This window comes from Anoplophora glabripennis, unplaced genomic scaffold (assembly GCF_000390285.2).
Source record: "Anoplophora glabripennis isolate ALB-LARVAE unplaced genomic scaffold, Agla_2.0 scaffold95, whole genome shotgun sequence".
NCBI lineage: Eukaryota > Metazoa > Arthropoda > Insecta > Coleoptera > Cerambycidae > Anoplophora > Anoplophora glabripennis.
In genome coordinates, this window is record NW_019416252.1 from 1,141,563 (window position 1) to 1,165,414 (window position 23,852).

At 34.9% G+C, this 23,852-nt stretch overlaps 1 protein-coding gene across 1 annotated transcript in view; it reads right to left on the reverse strand.

Annotated features, from left to right (window-relative positions):
- LOC108905827 (zinc finger protein 26-like) overlaps nt 1–23,852 on the reverse strand; it is a 128,801-nt gene that overhangs the window by 80,525 nt on the left and 24,424 nt on the right. The window contains exons 2-4 of the mRNA XM_023456719.1: nt 2,174–2,746; nt 1,727–2,116; nt 15–1,671 (exon numbers count right to left, since the gene is read on the reverse strand). Of these exons, the coding sequence (XP_023312487.1) occupies nt 15–1,671; nt 1,727–2,116; nt 2,174–2,744 (2,618 nt within the window). The 5' untranslated portion in view covers nt 2,745–2,746. The remainder of the gene's footprint in view (nt 1–14; nt 1,672–1,726; nt 2,117–2,173; nt 2,747–23,852) is intronic.

Sequence of the window (23,852 nt, forward strand, 5' to 3'; positions counted from 1 at the left end):
ATCAGAAAGCGTACCTAATTTTGTGTTCTGGGTGTTTTTCCTTCAAATGTTCCTTGAGCAAGAGGAAATTGGCGAAAGTCTCCTGGCAGTATTCACATTTTCTCTTCATGCTTTTTTTATCCTGTTCATATTTGCCTAAAACGGAGTATTTGTGTTGTAAAGATTTCCTGTGTAGTTTGGCATCTTTAGCGTTGTCAAATTTTAAGTTGCAAGGGCTGCAAACAAAGTATTTATCTTTGTGAACGTTTTGACGATGACGTTGCAAGGCAATATTCGATAGGAAGCCTTCTCCACATGGTTCACAGATAAATTCATTTTTGAATGTCTTAGCGACAGAATCGTCATGATTGAATCTTTTGCAATGATTTAAAAGCTGCACATTGAGCATAAATTCCTTATTGCAGGTTGGGCAATAGACGGGATTGATTTTCTTTATGACGATTGGTACTGAACGGTTGATGACTGAAATCACTTCATTATGTTCTGATGACGCTATGTGCGTGTACATCAATTGTGTATCTTCCGATCTAAACTTGCAGAGGCTACAGAAGTAATAACCTGGTGCCTTTTTGTCTACATGGTCTCTCGACAGCCAATGCCGCAAGAAATCATCATGGGTGTTGCAATAAAATTTACAAATACTGCATTGGAAGGGACACTCTAGAACTATACTGAAGATGTTTTCAAGTACCATTGACCTAGCCACCGGTGTAGTTATATCTCCCTTTCTGCAGTGGTAGTGAGATATTAAATGCTTCCCGATAAGGTACTTACTGACTTTTGAATGACAAACATCGCATCTTATAAATATCTTCTTACGATTCCTCTTTTTGGTCATACTTGTCACGCTCTTCTCTTGATTACTGAAGATAGATTCAGGTGGCTTTATTTTAGCTCGTCTGACTTCCTTTAGTATATTTAAATCATCATTGTCGTCAAATTCTCTGTCGTGTAAAGTTCTTTTAAAGTGAAGCTCGGATTTCAGATGTCTTTCGTAGACAATTTTCGAAGCTAGTTTTCTATTACAAGGGCTACACCAATACTGCATTGTTCGTCCGGATTTCTTCAGTGAAGATTCACCAGAAAGTTTTAGTATGCTTCTATTTTGAATCGGAGGAATCCATTTACTTTTAGTGTAATTTTCGTTTAATTTACTTTGCGCCTCGCATTTTTGTTTACTTTTTATATCTGTATTATTATCAGTCTCTTTCGTACTGTCTTTGTCAAACACAGGTTCGGTAGCTTCGATTTGTTTTGAAGTACTAGGTTGAGCTAAATCTATTTCATTGTCATGTTTAGGTTTCCATTTGCCTTTGGTGTGAGTTGAAGGAGGAAATTCGTCTTCATTATCAGCTTTTGGTTTCCATTTACCTTTCGTATAACTTGGAGATGGAACGTCATCTTCAGGGTCATTTTTTGGTTTCCATTTACCCTTAGTATGACTAGGAGGTGGAAAATCTTCTTCATTATCATTCTTAGGCTTCCACTTTCCTTTTGTATAACTTGGAGATGGGACGTCGTCTTCATTGTCATTTTTCGGTTTCCATTTGCCTTTGGTATGACTAGGGGGTGGAAAGTCTTCTTCGTTATCGTTCTTAGGCTTCCACTTTCCTTTTGTGTGACTTGGTGGTGGAAATTCGTCATCTAGGTCACCTTTAGGTTTCCATTTTCCTGAAAGATACATATAATTAACCCTCAATATAAATGATGATAAATCATTTTAAACCTTTAGTATGAGTTGGAGGAGGGTTTTCGTCGTCCAATTGACATTTGGGTTTCCATTTACCTTTGGTGTGATTAGGAGGAGGGAAATCGTCGTCGTTGTCGGGTCTAGGTTTCCACTTTCCTTTAGTATGTGTGGGAGGCGGAACGTCTTGGTCGTCTTGCTTCTTTGATGATACCCATTTGCTGCCAGTGAAGGTAGGAGGTGGTACATCATCATATTCCTTGAAAGAAGGCTTCCATTTGCCTTTTGTATGAGTAGCTGGAGGGGAAGAACCCCTTTTGGCGGATGGTTTCCATTTTCCACCGGTGTAAGTGGGAGGGGGTACGTTCCAGTCCCTAGAGTCTGAGTTCCTAGACCACTGAATTGGTGATGAAGGCTTCCATTTACCACCTAGGTGATATAAATATTTCTAAATTAAATAAGCAACTTGTAATAAAATATTCTGACCTGTATAATGTCTCGGTGGAACGTCTTGGTCTTCGTCGCTAGAATCTTCAACGTCATAGTCGTATTCATCCGTATCCTCATCACTTTCTTCATACACTTCTAGTCTAGCTGGTTCCTCTTTTCTTCTCTCTAAATTATCCACAGCTTTGATTAACTTTGACTGATTGTCGCCGTATCCAAGTTCTTTGAGTTGGTGACCACCGATCCAAACATTCTTCCCAGACTTCGACTGCTGGATATCACTTGTATCCTTATTTATTCCCGAGGTGGCTTGAAGAACAGCTGTAGTCTTACTTCGAGTCAAAATACCACTGAAGTTCTTTCCAGAAGTAGACTGGGCTGAGGTCTTTTTCGAACTGCTGCGCAATTCTAAGGAAAAGAAGAAGTCATCTGCTTTCAGTCCAAATGACTCATCAGGAGGCAGCAGTTGACTTGGTAGTGGAGACTTAGGGGCATCGCCTAGGTTTTTGGAACAACCAGCTTTTCTGTGACTGACGTAGTTGTCTAAGCCTAAGATTGTGGTGTGACATTTCAGGCAGAAGTGGGTGTCGTCGTCGTAGTCGCCAATCATTTCTACGTATAACAGAATATATTAATGAATCAATTAAATATAATTAATAAATTCATAAGGAGTGAAATATATTTTTTATTTGACATTTAAAGCGTCGTAATTTTAATATGAACCATATATAGTTTTATATTATTTGATAATATCTAGTTATCAACATATTCAAATTTTAATAATATATCATTAATTGGGATTTTCGGGGTTACTGCCTAAGGACAGTGCCCTGCGGCAGAACTGCATCGGATTGCAAATTATGACCGAATCGAGAGTGCTTCCAACTATTAAATAACGTCAACAGACATATATCCGCTTTCAACGGTTTTATCGCCAAGGCAAAAGATTAAACAATTAATTTTATTTTATTGGCAGGTAAAATATATACGCAGATATATTTCGCTTCAAGTCCGTAACAAACAAACCTATAATTAATTAAAATGTTATCGCAAATTAAATTGCTTAATTAACAGCATAAATCACAGAAGGCTTTTTGCTGCCATTAAAAATATAATAATTTTCCTAATTCCGCGTTTGCAAGGATCATCTTTAAGCGATATTTTACCATTCGACAATAAATTATACCGTAGCCCTGTTCCCGGCCTTGACGTGGCGTTTTTTTTTTCAAAAAGTATATAGGAAATTTTATGACAAAAGCAATTAATTATATTACAAGTTTATATTTTAATAATCTACTAATGAAGATATCTTGTCTTATCTGCATTTATTTATTATTTTCTACATACAGTGGAACCAGAAAACCTGTCATACGTGAGAACGGAAAAAATTTTAATGAACAAATGTAGGTATCTCTTCTGACCATATCTTAGACTGATGCGTGTGCGTTTTATAGTATGAAAATGTAATATAAAAGATGGGGAAAGATTTGAAAATTAAATAATATTATTGGGACATCAAATTGCCACGACCTTGAGGAAGGTGTCACTAGCGTCTCGTCCAAATGTTTATTGACAGAGCTCAAAATAATTATTCCAAAAAATCATTGTTTTGTTATAACAATCTTATATAAATGAAAAGAATGTAAACTTTTAGGACGATGGTAAATCCCTCAAAATTTTTCTTTGCTACGTTTTTTAATATTGCTGATGATTACTTCAGAAAAATTCTCCGAGCCCTTATTTTTTTCATTTAAAGATATCTCGAATCGAGGACCACGAGACGTGTTTATTTTTATTACCCACTCGTTCCTAATAGCGATATAGTAACGTTTGCGATAAAACTGATGCCGGGGCCTCGCAGTGGCCGCCCTCCTCGAGAGATAAACGGGGTGAAATATTGCAAATCCGGAGACAAGTGAGTGAGTGAACCGTGGCAAGCAGACCACACCGGGGCTGTCGTCCGAATAACTGCTTCCTCATCGATCCGCCACCTCTACAACCCTTCACTGCACACCGCAGCGCCACTTAATTATTATTTATAAGCCGGCACGTTGTAAATACCCTGAACAATTGCGATTTTCCTAGAAGCGTTTAGTAATCTCCTGTCATTTGTTACATTTATTAAATAGTTATTTATTATAACTATTAGAATTTTATTTTTATCGTAAATTATATTTTTTATTTTGCACTACGTTGGGCGCCAAAATTACTTTTCTTACTAACTTTTGTGTTTTTGACGAAATCTGCCTTTTGTTTCTGTTTAATGTGCCTTAATTTTTAATAAAATAAACTTTTATTTTATTTATTTTTTAATTGCAAGTGTTATTTTAATTTATTAAATACATTTGCATATGGTTTGTCATTAGTTTAAACGTTTTGTGTTTTAATTTTGTGAATTTGATTTCTGGCTTGTCGTTTCACGTTTTCTCAATTTTTTATTACAATTTTCTTTTTCTGTACATACGTATCTGTTTTCATTAACATAAACTTAAACTGAATTTTTATTATACAGGGTGGCCAAATGAAAACAAAACAGAGCCATTTTCAGGAACTGCGTCAAGATTGTAGAAAAACGCTCAGACCCGTCGATTTTAGATTAAAGGGGGGGACATTCTTTGCTGGTATTTTTGACTCCGTCACTTTCACCCCCAAGCAAGGGTAAGCATTACCCCAAAATATTTAAATGGCATTGAGTAATATTTCTTTTGAAAGCTCTTACAATTCTCTTTACAACAGACTAAATTTTATAATTCCGCCCAATAGGTATTTAAGAATTTTGCTTTTAAAGTTGAAACTTATGTACAAACAATTAGTAACGGTAAAAATGTCGGTCATTCGAGTTAAGTACGCCAATGGTATAAATTTAGTACTTCTTGCGTTACATTGGTTTTTGGCGATTTGTTATCACTTTCGTAAAAAACACACAGATGTAAAAAACAGAAATGATTGCACACAATGAACGTAAAATTAGTGGATTCCAAATTATTTTCTAGTATTATTTGGAAGCGTTGGTTGGTAGTTTATTTAATTGTGTTTTTGAAAATTAAACACTATGGTTTATTCCATTGCGGAAAGGGTAGATATCATTTCGCTTTACAATAAATGTGCGAATAGTACAGCTCAGCTATTTAATGAATAACATCAAGATTGACATGTCAGGAGGAAGTATGTTCTAGAGTTAGTAAAAAAATTTCAAGAGACAGGGAACGTAGCCAATAAAAAACGAGAAATTGAAAAACCTGCACTTTGGGAAAAAGTTCATCTTGATCCTACATTAAGTACGAGGCAGCTGGCATCTGTGTCTGGGATAAATCAAACTAGAATACAAACCATTTTAAAGAAGAATAAATTCCATCCATACAAAATACATTTAGTCCAGGAACTTTATGAGGATGATTATGACCGCCGGTGCGAAATAATGAGTGAGCGAGCAGGGAACGATCCACAGTTCCTTTTTAACATCTGATGAATGCAGTTTTTTCTTGAACGGGACGTTAAATTGTCACAATTGCCGCTATTGGTCCAATTCAAACCCAAGAGTTTTTCACGAGGGGCACAGCAACCGGAAAAATTAAATGTATGGGCTGGAATTTTCGGTGACCGGCTGGCGGGTTCTGCTTTTCTACCTAATTTGACTGGCCAAATGTATTTGCAATTACTGGAAGACGCTATTGACCCTGCCTTGACTGATATTATTGAAAATGTTCCAGAGTATGATGAAGATCATTTGATTTTTCAATAGGACGGTGCTACTCCGCATTATGCGTTAATTGTCGGTCAGTATTTGGACTAACGTTTTCTACGGAATTGAATTGGGAGAAGAGGCAGCACTGAGTGGCCTCCACGATCATCAGATTTATCGCCCCTTGATTTCTTTGTGTAGGGATACCTAAAAAGTAAAATACAGCCAGCGTCGCTGGAAGATTTGCGTCAAAGAATCGTCGACGAATGCCGTCGAATCACTCCGGAAATGCTTCGGAATGTGCGCGAACGTTTCGAACAAAATCTTTATTCTTGTATGGAAGCGGGCGGTCATCAGTTTGAACATTTAATCAACTAAGTAGTAAGTAAGCAACTAAACATAATTTAATTTTAAAATGTAACATTTTACACAGGCAATATTAGAAATGAAAAGGCTCATGTTTCTATTGGTTTAAATTTTGAATAATAAAAGTAGTTAGTAGATAGTAGAAGTAGACAACAAATTTTACTATGAGTATAATGACACATTGACAATCTGTGGGGGCTGATATGTTGCAATGATTTAATGTTCGAGTTTTTCCTTAAATTAATAAGATATTTTTACACGATTAGTAAACCAGATGTTTAGAACACCCTGTGTACTAAAACAAGCTGCCTATGTTTGCAAACAACAATGACCGTATAAACGAAAACTCGCCTTCTCAAGTCCGTGGGAAGTCGTCTCATTGACAACTCGACAAGTCCGATACAGTCCATCGAGTAATACATGTCTGCAGATCAACTTTTAGGTTAAGCAATTCTTTCCGTATTTGCATAAAATGTCGCTCGTAACCGCCTCTGCCGCGAAAATCATAGCAGCCCAACACAAACTTGGCGGCGGCGGCGACCGAATAACAGCCTCTCGCTTGAACTTGTTATGGTGTTTTGGTATCCCTATATCGTTTAGTTTAATTCTTCAACTTTACGCAATGCAGACAAAAGAGTTGTTTGAGACAAAAAATAATACTGGGATCGGGATGAACTTGATTTACATAAATTTGTATAAGGAAAGGCTTATAAGTTTTAATATTATACAGGATTATTGTATGGAAAAGAGGTATCGATTTTCAAATCTCCTTGAAAAATTGGTAAAATAAGCCTTATAAAATAAAGACAATTCTATGTAGTAAAATTTCTATTAAAACAATTGACAATCGACAGAGATTTCTTTATATTTTGACACCTACGTAAAAAGTTGGTAAAGTTTGTACATACTTTTAAAGGGTAAATAATGCCATTAAATATGAAAGAGGATATCGGACAAATGTCCTCTCCAACTCATTCGGCATACTCAACTTCTTTTAAGAAAATTCTGTACCACGCTTTCGCATACCTGCGGTTGAATTTCGTTGATAACTTTCCGAATTTTTGCCATTAATTTAGGAATGGTTTTCGTTTGAGCAGAATAAACTTTGGACTTTACGAATTCCCACAGGAAAAAGTCACATGGCGTAAGATCGCATGATGGCCAAGTCACTTCACTGTTACGTGAGATGAATCGTCCATTATATTTCTTCCGTAACCAGTGGATAGTTTCACGTGCCGTATGGCAAGTGGAACCATCTTGCTGGAACCATATGTCACGCAAATTCATGCCATTCAAATGAGGCCACAAAAAGTTTAACAGCATATCTCGATATCGTACTCTATTGACAGTTACTGCGTTTTTAGACTCATTTTCAAAAAAGAACGTATCAATCAGTCTACGAGTGTAAAATTCACACAGTCACTATTTTGGTGTGCAGTGGTCGTTCTTGGATTGTCTCTGCCTCAAATTCGACAGTTTTGATTGTTCACATACCCACTAAGATGGAAACGCGCTTCGTCGCTAAAGATGATTTCCTTAGCCAGAGTCAATGATTCTCCAACATCGAATCAACAAATTAAATATAAAAAATAAAGGCGACATGTAGTACATCGCATGGGTCTCAAATTTGTTTTTTCAAGCATCATGACCTCAAAAATGCTGCAAAAAAACTTAAAAAGATTTTGGACGTGCATTGTGTATGAAGGAGGTTCGATACCGAAAAAAAATGGTAATAAAGTTTTCAAAATCATTGAAATCTGTTAATAAATATGCCAACTGCCTCGTGTAAAAATATCAGATCGATTGCCAATATAGTTTTTTTTAAATGATATTAAAAATTATGCTCTTATACACAGGCTCTTATGGGAGTTGGGAAAAAACTTTAATCAAACGTGAATATTGCTCTTAAAAATGGTTAGGATCGGAAAAATAACGTTGTAATTAAAGAATTAAATATTACTAAACATTTTAAAACAATAAAAATATGCACTTACAATGTAATTATCGAGATAATGGAATGAATAGGTATATAACGTTTTGACAAATTCAAACAAACATCTGAACCAATGACACGCTATATTTGAATAGCTCAATTGTAGACTATAAAATTATTGCAATCGAAAACATAGTAATAATTAATTTTAAATAAATATTTTTTGTGATGTAATGCAATATAATAGCAATTTGAAACGAAAATTGAAAGGATCTCTTTGCAAAACGAACAGTATTGGTGTTCTGTCATAATCTTCAATTTGACAAGGCGATGTCTCACTATCATACACTGAGCTTCTTGATAGTTATCATACAGATTCTCGGTTTGCACATTTTACTTTTTTCTCATCAATCCATATTATGTTTCATACGCATTTTATATTGCTTTTCCTTCGTATCTTGGATGTTCATCAAGTTTATGGAATATGCGCAAAGCACAGTTGACCCAACTTTTACCACTACGGCATGGCAATGGCAATGTTGCCAGATTTCATTCATAATTTTACAAGCTCTTAATAAATAGATAGACACTTTTATTCAAATAAAATGTTAATTTCCGTGCATTAAACACGAAAAATATATGCAAGCTAATATGTGTTGTATAAATTTCATTCGTATATATTATATTTAGTGTGCTCAAATTAGTTTATGTAAGGTTGGTACTACAACGAGACTACCGTGTATAAGCATAGGCTTCTCTACCGCACCGCCTGCCCCGGAAGAGATATATCGAACCTCCTTAAGCGAGATACATAGGAGTGGCCCTCTTATAGTAGACAGACTCTATATATTTTTTTTCAAAAACTATTTCATTTACGAAAAAAAGGAGACATCTCAAATAAATCAAGCTATCTAAAATAGATTTTTGATCAACCATATTGGCGATAGAAATAAGGTACGCTAGAATTTATTTGTAGGGGTCGTTATTTGTACCTCTTGAAACCGAAGAGGAAAATCAGGAAATTACCCAGTAGCTTTTTTGATGGTCGAAAAAATGTATGTAATTTAATTTTTGTACCTTCCTGCATATTTAGTGAAAGTTAAAACTAATTCTCTTCCCATGTAAAGAACTATAGATCCACACGGAGAGGACGGATATATTTTGTTTACATGACATGAAGATCTCCTTTAATCTTCAATGTGGAATTATACCTTTAATTTGTTTGCATTATTTGTTAACACTGTGTATGATAATAGGTTTGTTCCTGCAGCAGTCTCCAACCGTCCGTAACTATCAGAGGCATGCACAGTATGGTTGTAAGCTTTCCAACTAGAATCCAACTACAATTTATGACGCTGTTCCAGTATGATCAAGACCAATTGGCTGACAGTTTCAAAAGTTCGTGGATTCTTCGATAATCCGGCGCATGCGTATTAGTCTGTTTAATACTCTTGGGCATTTAACATTAACCTATAATTATAACCTAACTTTAACCTAATTTAAAATATGTGTGTTTAATAGTTTAACAACATTGTTTGTGTAAAATTTATATTTTTGAAGGATATTGGGTTGGATTGGTTTTCCGTCATTCATTCGATCCACAATCCATTGTTCGGAAGCGAGAAATTCGGAACTAGTACAAATTGTTAGATGTCTATTCTGCCCCTTCTTTAAAAATTCGTGACTGTCAATGATTTGTCATGGATTGTGTGCAGGAATAAACCTAATAGAACACAACTGAAACGATCATCGCTTGTTTTGTAGGCTATGGTATTAAATTTTGGATTTATTCACCTAATTCAACTAATTTCAAATACTATATTTGAAGTCTATTGATNACACAACTGAAACGATCATCGCTTGTTTTGTAGGCTATGGTGTTAAATTTTGGATTTATTCACCTAATTCAACTAATTTCAAGTACTATATTTGAAGTCTATTGATGTAGAGATCTAATAGAATAATGCGAGCTAGATTGGTATGGAAATTCTTACTTATTCGCATAGATTGATCACACTCGTAGGTATTTACATGTGCTAATTACAGTGGTATGCAGAGGTTGAGTTATTGCACAAGCCAGTCGAGGGCCCCGAGTCCGCCGGTATCGGTAAAACCATGTGAGAACTTGTGTTCGTTGCATAAACAACAATTTGTATTCATATTCAGGCGACCTGTCTCTATTTCTATTTGTCCGTACCGGGTTCTGATTTATCTCGCACGGTAAAAAAAAACTAGTGGAACTGCCTCCGTATGCTAATTACCGTTAATTACTCATTATTTAATTTATCACGGAAATTATTATTGACGGTTGCGTTTCGAAATGTCATAAATAAGAGTTAAATATTAACTTGTCTATTAAAAATTTCTAAAATTACGGTTTATGATGGATATAAATAAGATAAGATTGTCACGCTCGGCATAACCGTTACGTTGTGAAATTGTCCGTTTTTACATGAGGTCTTAATAACCATTTTCAAAAAATTTACATAATGTAACAGAAAAGAAAAACACCAGAACATTATACCTATACCTATACAGGGTGTCCGGTAAGTACCTCCTAATCTCTCGGGAGTGTATAGGGGAGGTCAAAATAAAACTAGTCCTTCCTATAATTTTTTTCCTAATGTGCCCCCTAACGGAGTTATGGGGGGTCAAAGGGGTACCTAGAAATTAACGTTTAGGGTTATAACTTTGAAACCACCCTGTATATTTTAATAAAATTTTCGTACGTTGTATTACACATGGAGCTCTACGATTTGATGCTAAAATCAACTTTTTGCTATTATCAGGTGTCCAGAAACGGACTGGCCCTATCACAATTTTTCTCAAAATTTTGACAGAAGTAATTTTATCAAACTGAAAATATTATTATTAGATACTCTGAAGGTTTTTCTTTAAAAATGGTACTCTTTATTTATTTCGAAAAAATGAACGGTTTGCGAGATAAATCGGTTTTGAAAAAAATTGGTAACAAATACAACAATTAAAATTTATTTTTTTTACATATTATTTCATGCATTTAATTTCTTTAACTTTATCAAGTCCAGAAATCTTTGAACGGGTTGGCTATACTTTATGAGCAAGTAGTGACCAATTAAAAATAACATTTGAAAAATAACTTACTTACAAGACATGCAACAAAGAACATTCAACAATGAACAAAGGTACCTAAATGTTACTTCGGTAGATGTTCAAAATGAGCACCCCGTACTTCAATGCACTTTCTAATCCTACGAATGTTTTCCCGGTGCACTTGAAATAATATTCCGTGATTATTGCGGAGATGGTCACAGTTCTGTGTTAGCCTCAGCAGAAGTTCCTCTCTACTATTTACGGGTGTTGAATAAACGTTATTTTTTAAATGACCCCACAGAAAAAAGTCTAATGGGTTTAGGTCGGGCGACCTAGGTGGCCATAATACAGGTCCGCCTCGACCTATCCATCGATCACCAAAAACATTCGTCAGATGTTGACGTACTAAACGATCAAAGTGGGGTGGTGCACCGTCATGCATGTACCACATTTCAGTTCTTATTTGAAGGGGCACTTCTTCTAACAAAATATTTAGATTTTCCTCTAAAAATTGCAAATAAAGAGCACCATTAAGTCTTTGCTCCAGAATAAATGGACCAATCAAATGATTCCCGATAATGCCAGCCCACACATTCACCATAAACCTTTGTTGGTAGCGAGTTTGAACTAAAGCGTGAGGGTTTTCTTCATCCCAGACATGTAGATTATGCGAATTAATTATGCCGTCTCTTGTAAAACCTGCTTCATCGGTGAACAAAATAGATGTACCAAAATTATGATTCCGAATATGATGCTGTAAAAACCAATTGGCGTATTGAAGTCTTTTTGGATAATCATCTGGAGACATAGCATGTACTTTTTGGATGTGGTACGGGTAAAGCAATTGTTCTTTCAGAGTTTCATGTACAGCCCATTTTGTAACATTGTTTTGCGCCGCAAGCTTCCTTATGCTATTTGAAGGATTATTAGCAACGTCTTCCAATATTTGTTCCTCTACATGAGGGTCTCGTACTCTCCTCGGGGCTCCTGCTCCACCACGGCGTGGCAAAAAGCTTCCTAAATAAAGGATTCGGAAGAAATTAGTTTCACTAACGTTTTTCACTATTTTTTTTTACCTGTTTCTCTTAAACTACGATCAACTCTTTCAAAAGTTTTTGGACTCGGCAAATGTCGACCCGGAAACCTTTCCTCATAAAGTCTTCTTGCCTCCACGGAGTTGCATAATGCTTCCCCATAAATTAGGTGCATATCAGCATATTCTGCACAGGAATATTCTTCCATTTTTAAATGTTATTTCTAACGGCTTAAAACGAATACCACAATAAAATTGAATTTTTATTCTGTCACGCGCCTTTGACAAGTACTTTAAAATCAACAGGGTCTAACAACGAAAACAATAGAAAAGAACTCCATGGAGACAAGAGCAATAATAATTTGTAGATGTATTTTGGTCATAGATGTTGATTTTACAAGAAACGGCATTATTCATTCCCTTAATTCACCACCAGTAAATGTTTATGGTGAATCTGTAGGCTGGCACTAGCGGGAATGATTTTATTGTAAAAAAATAAATTTTAATTGTTGTTGTATTTGTTACCAATTTTTTTCAAAACCGATTTATCTCGCAAACCGTTCATTTTTTCGAAATAAATAAAGAGTACCATTTTTAAAGAAAAACCTTCAGAGTATCTAATAATAATATTTTCAGTTTGATAAAATTACTTCTGTCAAAATTTTGAGAAAAATTGTGATAGGGCCAGTCCGTTTCTGGACACCTGATAATAGCAAAAAGTTGATTTTAGCATCAAATCGTAGAGCTCCATGTGTAATACAACGTACGAAAATTTTATTAAAATATACAGGGTGGTTTCAAAGTTATAACCCTAAACGTTAATTTCTAGGTACCCCTTTGACCCCCCATAACTCCGTTAGGGGGCACATTAGGAAAAAAAATTATAGGAAGGACTAGTTTTATTTTGACCTCCCCTATACACTCCCGAGAGATTAGGAGGTACTTACCGGACACCCTGTATATTTAAATAATAAGTTTAGTGGCACATAATGTCTTTAGATTATATAAAAATTCTTTAATATCTTTAATATTAATATAGTCAAGTACGGATATATATTATACAAGGTGTGATGTCGAAGTTTTCCTTTAATTGACGTTTTAAAATACAAAATTAAATAATATTTGGAAAAAAACTTTAATAACACTTTTTTAATAACCTGTATATTTATATTGAAATTGTTGAAAATCGATCCTTACTTCCTTATGAGGAATTTTAGGCTATAATCCGAAACGTTATACTACAATAAGATGAGTTACACATACTGCTTGCAGTGGAGTCATATATGGTCTAGTCAGTATTTGTGTCATTAGCTTGGTTACTTGAACAATTTCCGGGTTGATTGCCATATAAGACATAGAGAAAGAGGAACATCTGGTAACAACGTATCTGCTCTATATTCACGGATGTACTGACAAGATAGGTCGTATCTTAAAGCAACAATATTAATACTATCTACAACAAACAACAAGAAAGATAGAGACTACTATTTCGAATACTAGCTGCAGAAAGGGTCTATTCCAAAGCCTTGGTGTATACAACATTTGGTGTATAAGTGGAAAAATACATCTTGGACAAATACGAAGCTACGTCAGTACGAGGTTAAAGGAGCACAAGTATACCTATGTGAACCTGGCACCCGACTTTTCAAAATTCAAAATTTTTTTTTGAAATTCTTATAGATTTTCGTTTGTAGTTACATGAAAACTGACGAAAAGTCACTATCCAAGTTCTGGCTTTAATATCGTTTGTAGTTGTTTGTAGTAGCGTTTATTTCGTTTGTAGTTCTTCTAAAACTGACGAAAAGTCTCAAAACTCCAAGTTCTGGGTTTAAAATCGTTTGTAGTTGTTTGTAGTAGCGTTTAATTCGTTTGTAGTTACTTGAAAACTGACGAAAAGTCACTAAACTCCAAGCTCTGACTTTAAAATCGTTTGTAGTTGTTTGTAGTAGCGTTTATTTCGTTTGTAGTTCTTCGCAAACTGACGAAAAGTCACTAAACTGCAAACTCTGGCTTTAACACCGTTTGTAGTTGTTTGTAGTAGCGTTTATTTCATTTGTAATTACATGAAAACTGACGAAAAGCCACTAAACTCCAAGTTCTGGCTTTAAAATCGTTTGTAGTTGTTTGTAGTAGCGTTTATTTCGTTTGTAGTTACATGCAAACTGACGAAAAGACACTAAACTCCAAGATCTGGGTTTAAAATCGATTGTAGTTGTGTGTAGTAGCGTTTATTTCGTTTGTAGTTCTTCGAAAACTGACGGACGGTCATTAAACTAAAAGTCTTGGGTTTAAAATTGTTTGTAGTTGTTTGTAGCAGCGTTTATTTTGTTTGTAGTTACATGAAAACTGACGAAAAGTAACTATACTCCAAGTTCTTGGCTGTGAAAATTCTGAACACACACATAGGTATTGTAATTTAGTTTAATTAGATTTTTCCAAGTTGTTATTTCTTCAAGGGATACTTGTGACCTATGTGAACCTGGCACCCGACATTTCAAAATTCAAATTTTTTTTTGAAATTATTAGATTTTCGTTTGTAGTTGTTTGTAGTAACAATATTTTCGTTTGTAGTAACTCAAAAAAAAAGTTATATGGCCTATAAAAAAACCCATTCCCCCAATTTGGCCGCACTTAAATCTGTTGGTTGATTCATGTTGATAGAAAATCGTTTGTAGTTGATTGTAGTGAACGAATTTTCGTTTGTAGTAGCAAGGAAAAAAGTTAGAGCTATTTTAAAAATTTGTAATGAGTAAATTTAGAAACCGCTTCCAATTTCAAGTTTATTTGTGTATAATTACTTCGATACGTCAAATTATGTTTTTAAAATTGTTTAAAGTTGCACATATTTTGTTTATAGTTCAACAAAAACTAATGAAAAGTCACTACATTCCAAACTCTGGCGCCAAAATCGTTTGTAGTGGCGTTTATTTCGTTTGTAGTTATTTGAAAACTGACAAAAAGTCACTAAACTCCAAGCTATGGCTTTAAAATCGTTTGTAGTTTTTGTAGTAGCGTTTATTTCATTTGTAGTTCTTCGAAAACTGACGAAAGGTCATTAAACTAAAAGTCTTGGGTTTAAAATCGTTTGTAGTTGTTTGTAGCAGCGGTTATTTCGTTTGTAGTTACATGAAAACTGACGAAAAGTAACTAAACTCCAAGTTCTTGGCTGTGAAAATTCGAAATATTTGGAATTATTCAAATTTCGTGGCTGAGCACATACATAGGTATTGTAATTTTGAAACCGAGAGAGTTGCACGATGCTAAATTTGTACAGGACATAGCTAATACGATGCGAAACATCGCCTTAATGTTAAAAATGTTGTTACCGCCGTTCTTGGTGGTGAAAATTCGAAATATTTGGAATTATTCAAATTTCATGACTGAAAACATACATAGGTATTGTATTTTTGAAACCGGGAGAGTTGCACGAAACTAAATTTGTACAGGACCTAATAGAATGCGAAACATAGCCTTAATGTTGCCTTTTCGTTAACAACTACAAACGATTTTAAACCTAGAACTTGGAGTTTAGTAACTTTTCGTCAGTTTTCGAAGAACTACCAATGAAATAAACGCAACTACAAACAACTACAAACGATTTTAAAGCCAGAGCTTGGAGTTTAATGACTTTTCGCCAGTTTTCATGTACCTGCCAACGAAATAAACGCTACTACAAACAACTACAAACGATTTTAATGCCTGAGCCTGGAGTTTATGACTTTTCGTCAGTTTTCATGTATCTACAAATGAAATAAATGCTACTACAACCTACTACAAACGGTTTTAAAGCCAGAGCTTGGATTTTAGTGACTTTTCGTCAGTTTTTGAAGAACTATAAACGAAATAAACGCTACTACAAACGATTTTAAACCAAGAACTTGGAGTTTAGTGACTTTTTGTCAGTTTTCAAAGAACTACAAACGAAATAAACGCTACTACAAACAACTACAAACAATTTTAAAGCCAGAGCTTGGAGTTTAGTGACTTTTAGTCAGTTTTCATATAGGTAACTACAAACGAAATAAACGCTGTTACAAACAATTACAAACGATTATAAACCCAGGACTTTTAGTTGAATGACCTTTCGTCAGTTTTCAAAGAACTACAAACGAAATAAACGCTACTACAAACAACTACAAACGATTTTAAAGCAAGAGCTTGGAGTTTAGAGGCTTTGCGTCAGTTTTCATGTAATTACAAAGGAAATAAACGTTACTACAACCAACTACAAACGGTATTAAAGCCAGAGCTTGCAGTTTAGTGACTTTTTGTTAGTTTTCGAAGAACTACAAACGAAATAAACGCTACTACAAACAACTACAAACGATTTTAAAGCCAGAGCTTGGAGTTTATGACTTTTCGTCAGTTTTCATGTAACTACAAAAGAAATAAACGCTACTAAAGCAACTACAAACGATTTTAAAGCCGGAGCTTGGAGTTTAGTGACTTTTACTCAGTTTTCGAAGAACTATAAACAAAATATGTGAAATAAACGCCACTACAAACTACAAACTATTTTGGAGCCAGAGTTTGGAAAGATAATAAAATAAACAAGTTATCTGCAAATATCAGAACCACACGGACAAGTCACGCACTGGAACACCATGGGCCTATGCACACGGCAAATATAAATACCGAGCAGAGGATTTAATCTCCAGTTTTAGAGCTTCTTCTGAAGAAGAGAGCGCTAAGAAGCCTAAACCCACGACGCACAGTAGGCAAAAATAGAAACAATTCAAGCCACGTGGTAGTTTAGATGGTATAGCAATAAAAGTTTTTTAATCACTTTCAAAAGTCAAAATATGAAATTTGTTAAGGCGTTTTTTTAAATAAGCAAAAGCCTTTAGTCTCAAATAACCCACAAACCAAATAATCCATAAATCCAATAAACCCAATCACCATTATCCTCATAACCAAAAATTATAAACCTGATAACCTGTCAACCTATAATTCCTAAAATTCCTGAGCTCCTAAACCCTAAAACCCATAGCCACGTAAACCCCAAAAACCCATAAACGCCTATACCCTCTTTAACCCTAAAACTCATCAATCCCAAAGTCATTAGTTTTATGTTTTTAGGTTATTAGGTGAATGGGTGATTGAGTTGATTGGATTTATGGATTATTAGATTTGTGAGTTATTCAAAACCTTGCCAAATTTTATATTTTTCGTATTTCCAGTATAAAATTATTTGATTTTTTAATGTGATTAAAGAAACATTTATTGCTATACCATTTTTGCCCACTGTGCGATGTGGTAACTAGCGTGGAAACTATTCAGTCATTTTTGAGTCATTAGTTTTGTTTCGAGTACATAAATAAGAACACTTCCCTCTTGTATAAAACCTACTTCTTCGAATTACAATCAAGGAAACTATAAATTTTCTATAATATCCTCTCCCGGTGCTGCACTCAAGCTCAAGCTTAAATAATATAATTTACTTTAATATCAGAAAGAAGCACACACATCAAGTGTGATGTCCCTCGAGATGTCTACGACGGACGAAACATGGCTGTCTGCGTAATTTTAAGAGCCACGGCCTCCAGTCACGCGAGCCATTTCAAGCTTTTGACTTCAGGTACAATTACCAACGATACACTGAACAAAATGTTTCCAGGTGATGTCAATTAATAAACGTGATGATCCATGGAGGTGTTGCCAAATATAGGATGTCCTGCAAGTATCTACCAATCTCCTGGGCATATAGAGGAGATTTATATAATTTCTTTCCAGATGATATTTCTAACGGATATCTAGCTTCAAGTAAGTGGGTATATGTAGAGATCTAAGTTTTGGGTTCTAACTTTGAAGCAGCTTGGTATATTCTAATAAAAATAAAATCGGTTTTTTAAACATTAGTGACAATTAGTAGATACAACAATTAGAGTTTATTTTGTTACAAGTTATTTCTTTATTTCATTATTTCATGACTTATTTAAGTCTAATTAAAAATAAACATTTACTGGGCAAAATAAGCTATACAATAGTGGACGTAACTCATTTTATGCATTTAATGCGCCAATACTTATCGAATAATCTCGGAATGTGGTTTCATATGCCCCGGAAAATATTCGTAGAATAAGAAAGTGAATTAAAGTACAGGGATTGTTCATTTTAAACACTTGTCCAAGTGATATTTACTTTTTTAATTTTTGTCTTGTTTTATGTAAATGTGTAATCTTTAATTTGTAACTAAAATAAGCTCTACTTGTTGTTGCCCTTGAAATATTGAAATAGTTAGTTGTTCTTATTAATGTTTAAAAAATCGATTTACCTTGAAAACCATTAAATTTATAGCAACAAATTAAAAGTACTTTTTTTAAAGAAAAAAACTGCGGAATATCGTTTGTCAAATTTCTGAAAAATATGAGACCAATCCGTTTCTGGAATTTAAAAGACCTTATGCGATTTTGCTAAAATTTGGAAAGTTGACACCGCTCTATAGGACAATAAACCCCATATCAAAATTATGTGTAATATCCATCCATTGGCGTAGAACTTGATATTTTAGTAATTGCGCCCTCCATAATTCTACTCCAATGGAAGAAAACAATTTTAAGTATAAAATTTAGATTAAGTAAATTATTACTATAGAAAAGGTTCTCTTGGTAAGAGTCGATTAATCTCATGGTTTATTCGAAATTTGTAATTTTTATCATTGGCAGCAACTTTGACACAAACATTAAATTAGGAAAACATGAATGCAAATAAATAAAGTTGTCATAGTAGCCACCATTTACACGCATACAAAGATTTACACAACGAAGAAAATTGAAATGTACTCTTCGCATAATTTTTTCGTCGCCTCTAACATTATTTGTTACATCTTGAAGACGTTGCCATAGTTGCTCTTCATTTTCTACCAATGTCATGTAAACCATCGACCCCATAAAAAATAATCCAATGGATTTAATTCGGGAGAACGTGGTGGTTTACAGGAGCATCATTACCTCTACCCATCCATTTGTTTGGGTACTGTTGATTTAAGTGGTTACGAACAGGTAATGAAAAATGTGGTAAAGCTCCATCGTGCATAAACCATATATCTCTCCGAAGTTGTAGAGGTATATCCTCTAACAAGTCTGGCAATGTATTTTGTAGATGTTCCAAATAAATTTCTTCTGTTAATCTCTGTGGTAAAATGACAGGACCAACAATAAAATTTCCAATTATTCCTGCCCACACATTAATTTTAAATTCGTGTTAAAAATGTGTAACTTTCACTGTGTGCGGATTTTCGTCTGGATAAACGTGTTCGTGGTGGAAATTAGTTACCCCTCTTCTTGTCAAACATGCTTCATCGGTAAACAAAATATTGTTCTCAAAGTGGAAATCCATTTCTCTTTGCCTAATAACAAATCGACAAAAACCTAGGCGCCTTTCAGAATCATGGGGTAAGAGGTCTTGATAAGCGGGTATGTTAAAAAGTCTTATTTTTATTTAAAGAATATCAGGGACAATTGTAAATATTTTTTTCCTAATTTAATTTTTGTGTCAAAATTGCTTCCAATGATTAAAATTACAAATTTCGAATGAGAGTAGTCGAGTCTTATCAACAGTATCTTTTTTTGTAATAAATAATTTACTTAATCTTTTTCTTCCATTGACGTAGAATTATGGAAGGTGTAATTACTAAAAAACCCAGGTTCTACGCCAATGGATTGATATTACTATAATTTTGATATTGGGTTTATTGTCCTATAGACCGGTGTCAACTTGCCAAATGTTAGCAACATCGCATAGGGTGTTTTAAATTTATAAAACAAAACTTCAGGGCTGTATATCGTCCAAACGGAGCAACTTTGAACTAAGATAAGTTTAGCTAAATCGACTTATTTTGCACTGTATCTGGTGGAGGGTTGTAAAGACCTTTAGGAACACTGTATATCTTTAGGTATGCCATTGGGTCCCGATATCTCCGTTAAAAGAAATAAGAAAAAAATATGTATGAAGTACTAGTGTTATTTTGATACACTGCCGAGAGATTAGTAGATATTTCCCGAACACCCTGTATACATTTATTTAATAAATACATATAATAAAAATATTCGTTATACGTTTATTTATATATTTTCAATTTCTTTCAATTTTATTTCTGGATGACGTATTTAAAGGGAGTATTGGCGTTAATCGTTACATCATTCTCACCCCCGTCCTCGGCGTCCACTTTTTCGGCGGATGCAAAGGTCCGCGGTGCGAGGAGGAGAGGCGGGGGTGGCCCTTGCCCTCCATTCGGCGTGTATTATACTAGTAGAGTCTGTACTTTGTCTCGCGACGTTATGTCTAATCGATGCATTCCTGCGCGTCCCGTCTTACCCGACCGGCCATTACGCACCTTAATGGGCCCGCTTGGCCACAGCAGTCTGTCCGGGACCTCCCGGACGAGGCGCCGGGCCCCAGAGGACCAAAAAAGAAACGCAGAAGACAGGGTTGAGACAAGAGTTTCGTCTGGGCAGTTCACTTGACGTTGATCGTTGTCTAACTCTAGTAAATCTTTAGCCGCTGTTGCTCCTTCATCTAGTTCTAAACCAAAATGTCCAAAATTGTTAAGAGTTTGTTTCAAAGTCAAGAACATGATTTATTCATATGAAAATAAGAAAGGGTTGGATAAAGGGCTACACTATCAATTCAATCGATAGTTATATTATTATATAATACATAAAATATTTCACACATATTACACAATATTCCATATCCAATTATTGCCCTTAATGAGAGTTTGTGACGTTTGCATTTTAGAAATGTTTTTCTAATAATTGTGAAGACATACAATTACCGTTCTGCTTGTCACATGGTCGGATTAGACTTCTTGACGTTTCGAGAGACGCTCATCTTCAGAAAATACTGGAGATTAATTCCCTTTGCTGGTATTTCTTATATTTTCTGTCAACATTGGTCCATGGTCTTCTTCTGGTGCATGGTGTTCTGGTGTTCTACAGGATTTGGAGTTATAGCCTATGATGTCCCAGTCCTTGATTTTTAAGCATAAGTCGATTACAAATTTCAGGTAGTTTTTGGCCTTCCTCTTGGTTGAAATTATTTTGTGTTTTTCAGAGCTTCCTGTCTTTTATTAGGATTCTAGTATTATTTAGGTGTTGAGTGTTCTGCATATACCCTAGGCTGTATAAAGACAAATGCCGTTTCACAGCGATTAAAATCGGTGTTTTTGTAAATTTACACTAGTCACTACAATGAGCCATTGTTGGCATAGCTTAGCAACATGGCAAAACTACTATTTTAATATAATTAATTTTTCAATTCGTAGTTGCCCACTTTAATATTATTCTGACAAATTACAACATAATAATGAAAAACAGTAATTATGGTATTTAATACCATTATTTTATAAGTGTGTTGTGTTTATATACAGGGTCAGAAAGTCCCCATGGTGCATTGGCTGTTACGTGAGAGCGGTAAAGAAAGTCATAGAAATCCGTGCGATAGAGAAAGATGGCTATAATTAAAGCGTCTAATAGTCACCGCCCATTTCGCCCTTCCACAAATAAGATCCGCTTCTTATTTGTGGAAGGGCGAAATGGGCGGTGACTATTAGACGCCTTCATTATAGCCATCTTTCTCTATCGCACGGATTTCTATGGCTTTCTTTATCGCTCCCACGTAACGGCCGATGAACCATGGGGACTTTCCGACCCTGTACATTTTATAGAATTTAGCTTATAAATACGACCGTATTGATTGTTTGAACTTGAAATTTGTTGGTCAAACTAAATATCATGGGTTTTCGTGGGAGAATACTTCGCTGTCTGATATTGTATTTTAAGCATCGCAAAATTATTATAAGTGTGAATTAGACGAACTCAGAAAGACGGCAAATTAATTTGAGGGTCTTTCAAGGTTCTACACTAGGGCCCCTTACTATTTGTAACTTTTATAAACGATTTGCCAAATTTTATGAATATAGATTGTCTTATATGCAAACGATGTTTCACTGGCAACCTTTGGCAAAAAATTGATGAAGTGTCAGTTAATTTGAATAGCCTATTTAACAGTTTTAACGACTGGTGTCTGTCTAATCGTTTAAGATTGAATAACAATAAAACTGTTATAATGAGATTTAGATTGTTCTGGTTTTACCTTGCAAGTCACAACAATACTCGTAATTTCAATAGTGGTTATTATTTATCCATATTTATACTATGCATAAGTTAGTTCGAATTCATTATATCAACTATTTAGCAAACAATAAATAAATAGTAAGGCTTATTTTCTGACTCAAAACTAGAAAAACTTGCGCAGTTTGATTCACTCTCTCAATATGTTAAACACCATTTTAAGTTTTTAAAATCTCTCAAGCAGAACATAGCAAAGATGAATGAAATACATCTTTAAAAAAATGAAAAGCTTACTTAACTGATTTGTTCTGTTACAGGGTTGGAGCTTGTTTTTTCTTAGTCTGCATAATTATCACACGTGTTGTTTTGTTTCGTTATTATACAGTGTCCCGCATAAGAACATGCACCTGTGTGAATTATGATTATGTATGCAACCAACTTTACGTGTATGTAATGTGAATCTTAAAATTTTTGTACTCTCAAAGTTAAAATATTTTGACTTCGAGTTGTTTTTTAAGAACAGTTAATTGATTAGACTTAGAATTATTTAATTTGTTGGCATTAGACCCCCTCTGCGTATGCGGACGTGCCCCGCCGCCTATTCCCGACTGCCTTGGATTGTCGCTATCCTCGCGCGCTCGACGTGTTGTTTTCCCCTGTCGATAAGTGCCGCTTAAGATCACCCCCTCCCTCTAACGATTTTACCATTACATCAGTCTCCGGTGGTCCCGGTAGCTCACCCCCTTTATCACCTCATTATTATTACCAGTCCACGAAACACGGCGACCGCCGCCGCCGCTGCTGCTGCTGCTGCTGCTGCACCCTTTAGGTGGTCAGAACGACGGGCCTGTCGAATTCGACGAGGCCGGACCCAAGGAAGGTTGTCTGGTGGCGGGACTGTTTGGATTAAGTATTTGATTTTGATGATCATGAATAAGTGGTTATATATTGCTTTTTTTATAGTCTAATGGAAAAATTCAAGTGAGTAGTACCTATCAAGAGTCAGATAAATCTTGTATAATAGGAAAGCGCTGGTTAGTTTCACAGAAATTATCAAATTAGAAACTGATCTTTCAATATTCTTTCGGATCCAAAAAATTACAATCGCTGAAGTACAAGAATGCAATTGTTAAAGAGGAAATATGAATTTTGGTTTTAACGACCTTATCACCAGGCTATAGGGTGTTGCCAATACTCGTACTCATAGCCAAAGCTGGAACAATTAATTTTGGGGGAAATATCAAAATAAATGAACACTGTTAACAATTCAAGATCTTTTTTGAGTGTTTCTGGTTATATTGGCGATAAAAATTGGAAATGCCTTGTGATAATGTGTTTACGGAATAAGAGAATCTGAAAATCTACTATAATTAAAAACAAATATTAGTTCTGTTTAGAGTTTTAGCACAGTTGTTGAATAATAAAGGGATGTTTTTAAAAACAGAAAAACAATTAAGAAAGGTCTAAGTAAATCATCATATATTTTGGATCATCTCAAAAGGATTTGACCACTTCTAGGTGGTGATTAACAAATATATAGTGTCGTACGAGGTCAGGAC